This window comes from Gossypium raimondii, chromosome 7 (genome assembly GCF_025698545.1).
Source record: "Gossypium raimondii isolate GPD5lz chromosome 7, ASM2569854v1, whole genome shotgun sequence".
In the NCBI taxonomy this organism is placed as follows: domain Eukaryota; kingdom Viridiplantae; phylum Streptophyta; class Magnoliopsida; order Malvales; family Malvaceae; genus Gossypium; species Gossypium raimondii.
Genome location: NC_068571.1, coordinates 28,584,042 through 28,598,743, shown reverse-complemented (window position 1 = coordinate 28,598,743; position 14,702 = coordinate 28,584,042). Strand labels below are relative to the sequence as shown.

General features: G+C 34.6%; 1 protein-coding gene and 1 long non-coding RNA gene across 2 annotated transcripts; one reads left to right on the top strand and one right to left on the bottom strand.

The window, feature by feature from the left end:
• Positions 1 to 1,446: 1,446 nt before the first annotated feature.
• Positions 1,447 to 3,246, bottom strand: LOC105797552 (vestitone reductase). Its single transcript, XM_012627510.2, has 4 exons — positions 2,903 to 3,246; positions 2,290 to 2,820; positions 2,017 to 2,206; positions 1,447 to 1,926 (listed from the first exon to the last, which is right to left on the bottom strand). The coding sequence occupies exons 1-4, from the start codon at positions 3,021 to 3,023 to the stop codon at positions 1,785 to 1,787; spliced, it is 984 nt and encodes a 327-aa protein (XP_012482964.1). The 5' UTR covers positions 3,024 to 3,246; the 3' UTR covers positions 1,447 to 1,784.
• Positions 3,247 to 4,804: 1,558 nt separating this feature from the next.
• On the top strand, positions 4,805 to 5,485 carry LOC128042417 (uncharacterized). Its single transcript, XR_008197781.1, has 2 exons — positions 4,805 to 4,918; positions 5,202 to 5,485. It is a non-coding gene; the product is annotated as an uncharacterized LOC128042417 (long non-coding RNA).
• The last annotated feature ends 9,217 nt before the right edge of the window (positions 5,486 to 14,702 follow it).

The window sequence follows — 14,702 nt, the reverse complement described above, 5'->3', positions numbered from 1 at the left end:
TCATGTCGTGTTTGATAGTAAAATTGCATTTACAAGTTACATAATTTAACTTTTTTTAAATATTAATTATTATAAAAAGTTACTTGAGGAAAAAATTCTAAATAAGTAACAAAAATTAAAATAAAATCATTGTATTCAATATGTTAATCCAAGAAAATAATTGACAATAGGATTTCTAATAAAATAATAAGAAAAATCAACATAATGTGCAATTTTATCTAATTGCTCTAACATTTCATATTTGTTAAGTTATTCCTCTCTAACATTTAACATATACTCCTTATCATTACTTATTGGTCCTTCATCAATTTCTTCCTCATCGAATCGAATTTGTGTCATTAATATTATCAAGATTTTCTTTTCCATGTACTCTTTAAAGTATTAATCATCTCAATTTCACCTACAAATGAAGTTATGAAATATGCAACATGTTAACACGATCCAATCTTACTTTTTTCATACTATACTAAGGTAGCAGTGTTAATATGAGAAATCATCTTTTAGAACAATAAACGTCTTCTCATCCACATTTCAAAGTTTTGAATATCTCAAATTAAAAAGTTTGTGAGTTGTCTTTGATGTGCTAATGTCTAATTTTATTCTCTCAAATAATATCGTACCTCATAATATGATGCAAGAAAATCTTTTGTATTTACATCATCAATATCTACTATATAATATTTTCTACAAATAATAACATATAACAATTTGAATAATTTATTAAAAATGAAATAAAATAAATGAAAAGTGATGATAATATTAATGAATTACCATATGTAATTAACCTATTTTGAGATGCCTCTCAATACAATTTTTTTATTATAGCTTTTGTAAACTTAATTTGTAGTTTACTTACGAAAGCTATTTTAATAGCAAATCAACTTTATAAACTTTTTTATATAAAAAAGGTTCTTATAACTTTTATAACACTTATAGGACGGATTATTGAGGTAAAAACAGGAACAGCAGAGGCAAGAAACTTGGCTCACTGGGAACTCTGGATGCTTGCCGAAAGAATTTCAGCCCTCTTTTGGAACACTTGCATCTCCCTTCTTGCGTTACGGTGGATATTCAAGTAGGAAAAATATGTGCCCTTGGCCTACATCATCATTATGTTTATATCATTGGATATTCAAGTTCGTTCCTTGCAGTTTCACCATCACAGTGCATATTCTCTTAACGGAATCGGTAAAAACTTTGTGATTATCAATTGGGGTCAACGACTAGCTTGTACCTAATACCAGACCCAATGGCGAGGGGGCGAAAGGACCAACCTCAAAAGTAGGAATCACTGCTCCATGAAGCTATGAACCCTGTACCTTCCCGTCACACAAATGATTCCTTTTCCCCCTTTCCATCTCTATATTATATTTCTCCCTTAAAAAGTACTATCTATAAGAGTATTTGCATCAGATATTAATACCCAAATTTGAAATATTCCCTTCATTTGGTTCCATCAACTGAATATATTCCTCTATAATAAAAAGAAAAGTAATTACAGGCAGAGTGATGGGTTCACAGGACAAGCAAGAAACTGCATACAATTATCTCCGAAACAAACTAGCATGTATGAAGTCCATGAAAACACAAGCATTCAAACATGAAAAATGCAGAAAAATACATTTAAATTTTCATTTAATTAGAGCAAAAGAATCCTATAATCTTCAAAAGAAGTATTGCATCAGCATCATCTATTGATTGAATTGTATCAGGCCTCCTTTCTCCCTGCAATGAAACAATGAGTTAACATCATTCCTATAGATTCCATACCGTGTTTATGCTTACTAGAGAAGGCCTTTCTCCTTGCAGCTTTTAATAGCTCCATCATACATATCCTCAACCCCATACTTGAATCTGAAACCCAAATCCAAGAGCTTCTTTGATGACAAACCAGGCAATTTAGCACCTTCAATTCCTTCCAGGGTGCTGCATGACAAGGATTAAAAGCTTTTCTTTTACTCCAAAAATTAACATAACATGAGCTGTAATTAGAATAAAAATAAAAATTCTACTCACTCTACAATTGGGAATTCTGGATGGTTAGTTGAAAGAATTTCAACTATCTTTGGAGCAGTAACCGTATCAGAGGAACAATTATACCTTCCTTTTGCCTCAGGATGCTCAAGCAGGAAGATGAATGCCCTTGCCAAATCATCCATATGCACCATTGCAAGATTGAGAAGAAGATTATTGTTTTTCCTACTCCCTGAACAGATAATCAATAGGATAAACTACATCTGTATGTTAAATTGATTCATGGTAAGTAAGAAAAACAAGTTCAACATATACCTAGGATGGGAGACAATGCGGTGCGCACTGGACCATGCATCTTGGGACAGATGAAGGGACCCAGAACCATAGGAGGAATGATGGAAACCAAATCCAATCCATGTTGTTCTGCAAATTCAAGAACTGCTTTTTCTGTCGAAGTCTTGGTAATGGCATAAGAACTCACATATGACTTAACTTCTGATCGAATGTAATCCACATCACTCCAATAACTCTCGTCCATAATCTCCACATTCTTGATCTTGTTGAAATATACGGCGGTAATACTAGAAGTGTATACAACTTTCTTCACTGTGTTTGATCTCAAGCATGTCTTCAAGATGCCTAATGTTCCATCGATTAACCTTTGGGTCACAACTGCTTCGGGTTCGTTGTCCTGGAAATCCATGGGAGCAGCAACATGGAAAACTCCTTTGCATCCCTCGATGGCAGTACCAAAACTCTCGGGATCATTAAGATCTGCTGTGAAGATTTTAAGCCTTTCATTTGCTCCTGGTAGGTTGGTGAGGAAGCTAAGGTCTCTCTTGTTACCTGCGACAATGCAGAAACCGAGATAAAAAAGAAAAAGAAGGTAACTTTACTAAATTAAAATTGGGTGTTTACAGATCTTGACCTGGGTCAGCTCTAACAGTGGTATGAACAGAGTAACCGAGCTCAAGAAGCAGTTTGATCAACCAGGAGCCAACGTAACCGGTCCCTCCAGTCACGCACACTATTCCTTTATCTCCTTCCATATCTCTTACCTTTCCAGAGGAATGGGTGGTATTCTTAATTATCGCCTCAGTGGAATTGTCTGTTTTGACTTTGAAATGCGAAGTTATTCTAGCACTCTGACCAACTTTATCAATATTCTGGTGACTGATTGGTTGGCGTCGATGGAGTGTCTGTCACCGCCGGACTTTTCTTTGTTAGAAATGGATGCGTCCGCAATGACAATTCATGCTTAAATTCTTTGATTATTTAATCATCAGCTTCAAATTTTAAGGAATAATATACAATTTCATCTTTCATGTTTAGTTGATATCTATATTTATCGTCGAAACCATTTTTTTGAAAACAAAAAAAAAAGTTGTCGACTTTTAAAAATAAAAACTGGAGTCGCCACCGATCCTTTATTGAGATGTGATCGGCTCACCTTAAAAACAATTTTGGTCTACGAAATTCGAGAAAAAGGGTTCGGAGTCGATTCACATGACGAGGAAGGTTAGCACCCTCGTAACGCCCAAAAATCGGTACCAAATTGATTATTTGATGTCTTAATGTCGAGGGTTAAAAGATTTTAAAATTCAAATGATGAAACTTGAAAATGATAATCAATTGTTCAAGTCATGCGAAGAAATTGAGACCCAATACGTTACTGGTACAATTTCTCAAAATCCCAATTTTGAATATCACTTTTGCTTTATAAGTAAATCTTCATTTCGAGGAAGCAATTATGTCATGCCCAATACGTTAGGACATAACAAATTAAGTTCCCAAAAATGATTTTTACTTATATATTTTAAATAACGAATATTCTCGGTTATTTGGAATTAACAAAGAAAATTGGAACCCAATGCGTTAGGGCTCAATTTTCTTGAAAATCCTAACTTTGAATATCGTTTTATTTTGAAAACCCTTGAATCATAAAAATTGATTTTAATATTTTGACAAAATCAAAATGTATTTTAAAAATATGTTAAAAATGTTAATGCAATATGAAACAAATATTTTAATTTAAATTATGCATATTTATAAGTATAATATATAAACAATTTTAGCAAATACGTATAGGAATATGAGGGAAAGGAAAAAAATGCGTAAGTCATAAAAATAATAATAAAATAAAATACACATAAAATATATTAATACATGTTTTTTTTAAAATGTATAAATATAATGTATTAGTAAATATAAAAACATGGAAAATGTTTATAAAAGCCTTGAAAAGAATGCAAAATATATGTACATATTATAAAATGTATATACATATGAATTATAAAACATGAAAACATAAATATTATTATATAAAAATGAATGTATATAAAATATGGACGAACTATAAAAATAAAATATATGGTAATAAAATATATATACGTACTACCTATATATTTAAAACATTTATAATATATATGTATATTAATATATATATATAGGCGAACACATATAAATACAATAATAATAATTTAATAATAATTATAATAATAAACAATATAAACAATATAATAAAAATAAACTAAAAAAAACAAATTAAGGACTAAATTAAAATGCCAAACAGAAGTTGGGAGCTAAATTTGAAAATAAAAACAAGAAAGGGAGTAAATTTAAACAGGTGCAATAGATAAAGGACCGAAAGAGCAATTTTCCAACCCGCCCTAAAGCGCTGCACACTATTGGACCAATTTGAAACAAAAATAAAATGTGCAGTAAAATTTAAAAGAGATAAATTGAAAAACACCCTAAAATCATGAGGACTAATTGCGAAAATATCTCTTTTTGAACCCTTATAAAACCTCATTTTTAAAACCCTAAAGTCATTCCCTTTCTCTGCCATTTGAAGTTGCGCTGTAGCTTCCTCTCTTTTCAGCCATTCAAGCCCCATTTTCGACCAGCAACGGCGATGTGAGGGCATTCCGACGACACCCCAACGGTAAGTCCTCCTTTCCTTCTTTTCTTTATTTATTTTTGTTTTAGGATAACAAAAGAAAAACAAAATAAAGTAAAAACAGTAAAATGAACAAAGAAAAATAAAAATCTGTCACCTTCAAAATCCTTGCTTTTTTTTTCCTTGTATTTTCTTTTTCCTTTTTTTTCCAGTACAAAATTTGCTAACCCCTTTTACAAATTTGATTTGACTTTAAATAGCCAAAATAACGAAAAGAAAAACCCCCGAAAACCTCTTTTCCACCCTTTACAGTTCGTGGTTGTTGCAGGTACGAGCGTGTGGCGTGCGTGGAGTGTTGAACGTGGGACGGTGCGAAGGCTGCCGAACGTGGGGCATGTGGCGCTGCTAATTGCTGCTAGGGTTTCTGCTGTTTTAGGCCAATTGGGCCCTGTAATTGGGTTTAGCTTGGCCCAAGTTTTATTGGGTTTGGGCCCGGGCATATTTGGGCTTGTACACTTATATTTGGTTAATCAAGTTTGTATTTTTAAACTAACACTATTAACTTAAAATGTCAAATAAAAATTTTAATTTACATATTTTTATTTTTTAAAATTTATATTTGTCACGTTGTGTATTGAGAAACTAACATATGATTCCTCTAGATTGATTAGCAATATTATATCAATATAAATTAACAGTGTTAATAAAAAATATCACCCTAATTAAGGAAATATAGATTCATGAATCAGATAAAAAAAATGTAAAAACCAACAAAATGTAAACAAACAAGTTTAAAAACCAAATTATATATTATCTAAAGTTTTTAACAAGGATAAAAGACATCACTGGTTCTAGAAGATGAAATGCCACTGATAACTTTTTGCCCTTGTTAGTATCCCTAGACGCGCTCTAGTTGCCACCAAAGCTTAAAAAAAAAGAATCATCAGTCACGCCCAACAAAACCCAATTTTCAATAAATTTCTTTCTTTCTTTATTATTATTATTATTATTTAACATTTCATTCTTTTGCATTACTTATCATATATGCATTGTCTCTTTTTTTTTTTTTATCATTTATAATTTGTTTTTGTTCGAAATTGTCACGACGCTGCGCTCAACTTATAATTAAATAAAATGGTGATAAAATCATGCAATAATTTTATTTATTTAAATTGCATATGTGTTACAGCTACATGTGGAATATTTTATTCATGAATTGTGTTTTTTATATAATATATGAATGAAGCTAAGGTAAGCTAAATTATTGGCGTTTACCTAGTACTGGGATCTAACCTAGGGTTTCGCCAATGATTTATGAGGTTGATGAATAACTTATAAATAAATATAATATATATATTAATTTTGTTATATCAAGAAGAGACGCTATTACCTGAAAAGACGGTTGTTTGATCCTTGTCCATGTTCCAATATAGTTTGAAACAAGATTGTTTTATAAAGGTAAGTAAAGAAAACAGAGTTAAATCGAAATACGGATAATAATTTTATTTTGTAGAGTTTTATTTAATAAATGATTTATTTAACAATAGATCCAAAAAGTATTGGCACGGGTTTCTCTGTCTGCCGGTTGGCACGTTTTTTTGTGGTTCTGGCTTAGGTTTCTTTCGTTTTCTCTTTGTCAATTTCTGGGTGTTTTATGCTCAAATCCTTTTTCATTTGATTGGAGAAGTGCAGTGTTTGCGATGGAAGATGCACTCGCGAATTTGAGATTATTGGATGATGAGGGAGATTCCAAGAGGACGAAGGAGTGGTGAGTGGTCTCATCAACTCTGTCTGGTGGGACGGTGCCTAACAGATAGTGTTGTCCACTTTCCTTCATTGCGTAATACAATGGCGGATCTTTGGCATCCTATAGAAGGGATTTGTATAACGGAGTTAGGGGAGAAACGGTATTTTTTCCAATTTTTTCATGAGGTTGATATTGAAAGGGTTGTTGCTGGTATACCGTGGTTTTTTAATAACCATTTACTTATACTTCAAAAAGTCCCAGTTGGGGTAAATCCTACAGTGTTGGAGTTAAACCATACTGAGTTTTGGTTACAAGTCAACGAATTACCTCCGGGGCTGATGTATGCATCGATGGTAAAATAATTTGGTGATTTCTGTGGAAAATTTATTGAGTATGATACGTCCATCCCGACTTTGGGGCTTCAGAAATACTTGCGTATTTGTGTTTGCCTAGACGTTACTGCCCCGTTGAAACGCAAAAAGAAAGATCTGGTAGGAAAGTCTATGGTTGTTTATGCTCGGTTTAAATATGAGAAGCTAAGTTTGTTTTGCTTTATTTGTGGAGAATTGGGGCATGGGGAGAGCTATTGTCCCTTTCGGCTAACAATTGAACCATCAAAAATAGTTTTTGGCTGCGATTTATCGCTACGTGCGGTAGTAAGGTATCAGAATATAGTGGTGAGTAGGTGGTTATGGACAACAGATGGGTCACCGTGTAGAGAAGAAAACTTAGCAAGTTTCAGGCATGGTAACTCGTTAAATGCGAGGAAAGATTTAGGGCATAATTCTAGGGGTTTTGTTGGGAATTTGAATTCAAATCCTAATCTAATCCCTTTGGGATCTATTCAAAATCAAGGTATTTGTAAATCAATCAAGGGGCGTGATGGGAGTAATGATGATTTGACTACTGATGGGCTCGTTTATGGGCCCATGGAATTGGTATTGGATGAGGAAAATGATCCAATTGCTTTGACTGAAGGTAAAAAGTGACAGAGAATAGTGGAGAGTTCACGTGTTCTTATGGATGCTAATGCAGGATCAGGCTCAATGGATGTATCGACTAGCTCTGATGATCAGAGCAGCCGGGCCCGATGAAAATACTAAGCTGGAATGTTTGTGGTTTGGGGAGATCACGAACAGTTAAAAGGCTCAAAAGTAAGTTAAGAGCTTTGTTACTTATGGAGACAAAATTAAGTTAAAAAAATAGAACTGGTAAGGTTAAAGTGTGGGTTTGGGAATGGAATCGATGTTGGAGCAATAGGTACAAGAGGTGGGTTATCGTTGGGCTGGAAAGGGAATACATTGGTCCAGCTTAAAAGTTTTTCCTATTTTCACATTGATGTTGAAGTTCATGATAATGAATGTGGTGCTATCTGGAGGTTAGCGGGGTTCTATGGGAATCTGGATGAAAGGTGTAGAAGAGCTTCGTGGGACTTACTTCGACGGTTAAATCATGGTCAGTCTATTCCCTGGGTTGTTTTGGGAGAGACGTCAATGAGATTACAAACTCTTTTGAGAAGAAGGGTGGTCGACTCAGATCAGATCGACAAATAAGGGAATTTCACAGGGTTCTTGAAGACTGCAACCTTAATGACTTAGGCTTTGTTAGCCGGTGGTTCAAATGGGAACGAGGACGATTTGTTTCTAGGATTATAAGGGAACGACTGGATCATGGAGTAGTGTCATTGAATTGGGTGAATCTCTTTCCTGGGTATCATCTTGAACATTTGAGTCACTCTTTTTCCGACCATTATCCCCTTCTCCTAGATACTTTGGGGGTGGTATGGAATAGTCAAAGCAGTCATGTGAAGTCTTTTAGGTTTGAGGCCAAATGGTGTTTAGATAGTTCGTTTGAGGGGATTGTTAGAAGATCGTGGGAAGAAGATTCTGGTAGTGTATTGTGTAAGTTGGAGAAAATGGGTCACTAAATGCTTAATTGGAGCAAGTCCACTAGTAGAAAGGAGAAGAGTAACCGGCTTGTTTTAGAAGACAGATTAAATAGTCTTTAATAATTAAGATCTTTCTGATGAGATTTTAACAGAGATTATGTAGGTCCAATTAGGACTTAATTTGGAAGCTGAGAAGGAAGAGTTATTTTAGGAGCAACGTGCCCGTGTGAATTGGCTAAAGAATGGGGATCGGAATACTAGCTATTTTCATAAGGTTGCTGTGCAACGACATTTTCGTGGTAGAATTTCTGAGCTGGAAGACGAAAATGGTGGGCAGACTACTTCATCTGAGGAATTTTTACAGATTGCTACTGACTATTTTGGTAAGCTTTTTTCTGCTTCAGAAATGGGTTCGGATGAGCATTTGTCTGGATTAGTTGAGAAAAAAGTTACCCACTGCATGAATGATAGGTTATTAAAATAGTTCACTGATGAGGAAATTGCCTATGCAGTTAAGTTGATGGCACCCTTGAAAGCCCCTGGTGTGGATGGGTTTCTGGCTCTCTTTTTCCAAAGATACTGTCATATTATTGGGCCTGAAGTTTCTCAATTTTGTTTATCCATTCTGAATGGAAATTCTGATATAGGCGATATCAATAAAACTCGCATTATCTTGAGCCCTAAAATTGATAAGCCGAAAAATATGTCGCATTTCAGACCTATAAGCCTTTGTAATGTTATTTACAAAATTATCGCAAAAGTCTTGGTAATTCGTATGAGTGATATGCTGGGAAATTGCATTAATGAAGCTCAAGGGGCTTTTATCTCAGAAAGGCTTATTTCAGATAATGTGCTGATTGCTTATGAGGTCCTTCATTCTTTAAAATGAAGAAGAGTGGCAAGAAAGGCAATTTTGTGCTTAAACTTGATATGAGTAAAGCGTATGATCGTGTTGAATGGGACTTTTTGGTAGGGATGATGAAATATTTGGGGTTTCATATGGATTGGATAGTTCTCATTATGCGTTGTGTTTGCTCTGTTACATACTCGGTTAGCCTTAATGTAATTAATAGTGATTGGTTTTCTCCCTCCAGAGGACTACAGCAAGGAGATCCTCTTAGCCCTTATCTGTTTTTGATTTGTCCTGAAGGTTTCTCTGTACCTATTCAGGATGCTAAAAATAAAAGGAAGATGTTGGGGGCACCTATAGGTAGAGAGAAATTTTTTGTTAATCACTTATTTTTTACAGATGATTGTATCCTATTTGGTGATGCCTCATGTGAGGGAGATGAGGTGGTTCGTGATGTAATCCATGAATATAAAATGGTTTCAGGGCAGCGAGTGAATTTTGATAAATCCCTTATTTATTTTGGAGCAAATGTTGTCTCTAATGTTCAGGAGGATATAGTCAATCTGTTAGAGGTCCATTTGGCCTCTAACCCTGAGAAGTACCTAGGATTGCCTATGATGGTGGGTAGGAGAAAAAAGTAGGCTTTTCCTAATTTTGTGGACCGATTCAGAAAATGGGTTGAGGGGTGGAGCTTGCGTTATCTGTCAATGAGGGGTAAGGAGGTATTTATAAAATCAGTTTTGCAGGCAACATCAATTTTTGCTATGCAATGTTTTCTTTTGCCAAAGACGTTATGCCGAACGCTTGAAGGCACTATGAATAGATTCTGGTGGACGAATAATAAAACATTAAAGGGTATTCATTGAAGTAATTGGGAAACGTTATGCAAGCCGAAATGTTTGGGAGGTCTGGGTTTTAAAAACTTGTTTTTGTTTAATAAGGTCTTATTAGCAAAACAAGTGTGGCGCATTTTATCCCACCTCATTGTCTTTTATCCAAGGTTTTAAAAGCCCGTTACTTTCCTTCTTCCAATATTCTAACTGCAAAAGTTGGCTCTTACCCTTCATTAACCTGGAGAAGCATTTGCAGTGTTCAGGTGTTGATCGGAGATGGGATTTTGTGGCGGGTGAGAAGTGGTGTCCGCATCAATATCTGGAACAATCCCTGGTTACCTGGAAGGGAGAACAACAGAATTCCAGTCCAGGAAATTCGACCTACTTGGACAACGATTAATCTGTTAATTATGAATGAGGATAGTACCTGGAACAGAGAGCTAATCCATAGGTTAGTTGATGATAACACAGCAAATCGAATCTTTTCCATTCCTATTTCTGAAAGTAGGCCGGAGGACATGCTGGTCTGGAAGTATGAAGGCTCAGGGGAGTACACAATTAAGAGCGGGTATCGAGTCCTTATTACAGAATTTTTACAGAGCAATTTCCATACGTCCTCTAATGATGAGGATTACAAAGGATTTTACACTGATCTATGGGCTTTGAAAAATTAAAATACATGTTTGGAGGATGTTTAATAATCTGGTGCCTCATTATGGAAATTTGGTGCGTAGAACTTTTTGTGAGGAGACTGTGTGCCCGCTGTATAAGGTAGAGCTGGAAAACTTTGAGCATCTGTTGTGGTCTTGTGGGGTTTTATAGGGTGTGTGGGATTCGATGCAAGTTCAAATCCCTCCTTTTGAAGATTCACTAGATTATAAAAATCACTTTGTTAAAACATTCCTCGAAGCAGATGACAAAAAAAAACGACTCATTACTATCTCTTTATGGTGCCTTTGGTTTCACAGAAATAAATTGGTTCACGAAAGGGTTAAGTTTTCGATGCCAAAATTATTGGGGTTTATTAGAGGTTATGAACAAGATCTTTGTTTAGTTCATGAGAACCTTTGTCCTTTTCCTGTTTCTATGGACAAGGAACTCTGGAGGCCTCCTGACTATGGAATCATTAAACTTAATTTTGATGTGTCTTTTATTCAAGGAAAGAAGCTTGCTACAACAACAGTCTTAGCTAGAGATTACAAAGGGGAAATTGTAGAGGCAGAAAATTATCTGTTTGAAGATGTTGGTGATGCATTTGTGGCAGAGGCACGAGCTTGTGAAAGGGCTTTAATCTTCGCGCGTCAGATATGTTTTAGGCGGCTGATTGTGGAAGGTGACTCTTTGTCAGTCATCAAAAATATTAAGAAAAATGAGGAAGATAAATCGATTCTCAGGCTGATTACTCATCATATTCATCAATTGAATCTGCTTTTTGATGAGGTAACTTACAGTTTTGTGCCCCGTGCAGTTAATGATGCAGCTCACGTTCTGGCACTACAAGGTCGGAGAAGAATGGTGTGTGGGAACTGGGTTGATGGTGTACCGAATTTTGTGAGGATTGTGGTGGTGAAAGACTGTTTGGTTTGGAATCAGAGGATCTAAGGTCCATGGCTTTTTCGCTTTGAATTTGGAGAAGGTTCTTTGAATCTCCAGTACTGTTTTCAAAGCATCGATTTCTCCTGTTGCATGTCGTCGTTACAGGTATTGAGGAGAGCTCTTCTGGCTGATATTGGATTTTGAAGTGATACTGTTTGCAGGCTCATGAGTTTTATTTGTTTTAATTACTGGATCGATAATTTCTAGGATTTCTTAATTACCCATGTTGGACAACTATTTATTTGTTTTGGTTTTGTCGTTTACTTTGCTGTTGTGTTTGGTAGCTTTTTAGCTACTTTTTCTTTGAGCCATTGATTAATAATATCAGTCTGAGTTTTGACAAAAAAAAAAAAACAATAGATCCAAAAATTTATTGGCTAAAACTTAATCTACCTTTACAACTAGAAGCAATTGCAGTCTCGATAGATATCTCCAACTTGGTACAATTGCAAATGCAAGAGTTCAATGTAATACTAGGGATGAAGTGGTTGTCTACTCACCATGCATTCATTGATTGCAATGGAAAGAGGATAATGTTTCGTTGCCTTGAACAATACAAATTTATTTATATGAGCAGACATGTTAATTCTCCACTTCGAATGGTGGCAATCTTAACTGTCATGCAATCATTGAAAAAGGGTTGTCAAGACTATCTGGCTTATGAAAATGACACATAGGTGGATCTAAGCTCATGATTAGAAGATATCTCGATTGTCAAGGATTTTTTTGATGTATTTCCCGAAGGCTTACTTGGTTTACCACCTGTAGTGGCGGAGCTAGGGGACTGGTAGGAGCCCCGGCCCCCAATAATGGAAAATTTTTCATTTAGGCCCTTTATAATTTATAAAATTTTAAATTAGTAATGGTAAAATTATATTTTGACCCCCCAAATGAAAAAAAATTGAGATAAATATATAAACTATTAAAATGGTGAAAATATATTTTTACTATCATAAAGATATACAATTTAATTACGCCTCCTCTAAGAAAAAATTCTGACTTTGCCACTGACCACCGAATTGGGAAATAGAATTTGAAATTGAACTAATTCTTAGAACTCAACCAATACCAAAGCCTCCATATTGTAACACCACTCACCCAGATTAAACCGATAACCCGAGCAACGAATGTTACATTTGGCACTAAGTCACTTAAATATCAAATATATTTTTTATACTTAATGTTATTCTTATTAAGCTCAATTTAGGGTTCTTGAATCATTTCCTAACATTTAATAATATATTTAACCCTCAAAATATATTAGATTAACATCCAAAATATCATATTTTCATTTGCATTACCAAATACCATGTAATTTCCTAATATTGTCATTAATTATTACTTAAACATATCATAAACTCCTACTGTACATGCCATTTTTATGTCCAAAATCATATATAAAAAGAGTCTTGAAACTTTTTGAGAGCTGATGTGATTCTCATGAAGAGGTATTCCACATACTACTTTCTTTCACCTACGTGTTTGTTTATGTAACACCCACACTGAACTCGATTATCAGATCCGAGTATTATGTGTCACAACTTAAAAACTCAATGAATTTGACAAAAATACTTGAAAATTTTAAAGCTTTGTGGTCTCAGCGTATACCCCAAGTTTGGCGTAAACCCTAGTATAATAATAACAAAACAATCAAATCAATTACGCGCCAAGTAAAACAGTTTCAGACAAACATTTGGCGGAAGCATTATAAAAGATGATAAAGTTATATAAATTGCCAGATGGGTTATTTCTCATACAAAAGTTTCAAGTGCATCATTGACAGTTAAACATCATTCAAAACAGTTTGGCGTATACGCCTAAAAGATGATCTAATAAACCATAGTAAATAAGAGTTAATATATATTTCAGGAGTACACAAAATATCTAAGAAAACAGAGTTTTAGTGAAAGACGTAAATTATTACAAAGTTGGTTACAAATAGGTATACATGCCACCCTCCCAAAATGTCATGCATGATACAGAAATAGGCAAGTGTCTCACTACCAACAGTAACTTTAGCATAGTCCCCTTCTACAAAATCTCTTTCTTCAATCAACATGCCTGAGAAGGAAAGATTAACATAATAAGTTCAAACAAACTTAGTGAGTTCTATTTATAAAGGTAACACAAACAATATATAGGGATACTACTGGTAGACAAGCATTACTCATAACGATACTCAACCTTTCGGAAAGGTTTATACATACTAAACATAATACATCCAATGGCGTTCATAGTTCTTAGATGGACTCTATCTATCAACTTAACACGACTCATGGGTAGACACTATCCGCCCATTTAACCATAACCTAATACAATAAGCATGTTTTGCACATGACTTATACTCGTGCCAATCTCAAACCCAGAATTTAGAATTAGAACCATATCAATTAGTCATATTCATATGCATATACTCAACCCCTTAACTCCTCATATGATTTCTGTTTAGCTGAACATGTTTTCTCGTGATCTGCCAATCCAGTTTACAATATACCTGCCACATCAGAGGCATCACAAACATATCTCTTTTTCCTTTATCACATATCATATTTCACGTATAGATAGTATTGGGTTTGTACAGTAAGGAGGTTATTTTACATTGAAACATGAACTGACACAACTCACGTTGACAATACTGGTTTAACATCACAAAACCATACACCACACCTTACGTTATTGAGAGGGAACACTTACCTTACACAAATTAATACCACAAGAGGATTTATAACACACGTAAGTAAGAATGAACTCACCAGAAAGTCTACTACAATAATCTACTCAGTAGGTCACTTACCCTTATTGTTTAGACCTTCATTAGCTTCTTAAGCTAAAAGAGAGATAAATATATCTATCAGATCATTAAACTATTGAAATTTAACATGCATACATGAATCGGTAGCATGTAACCCAGAATC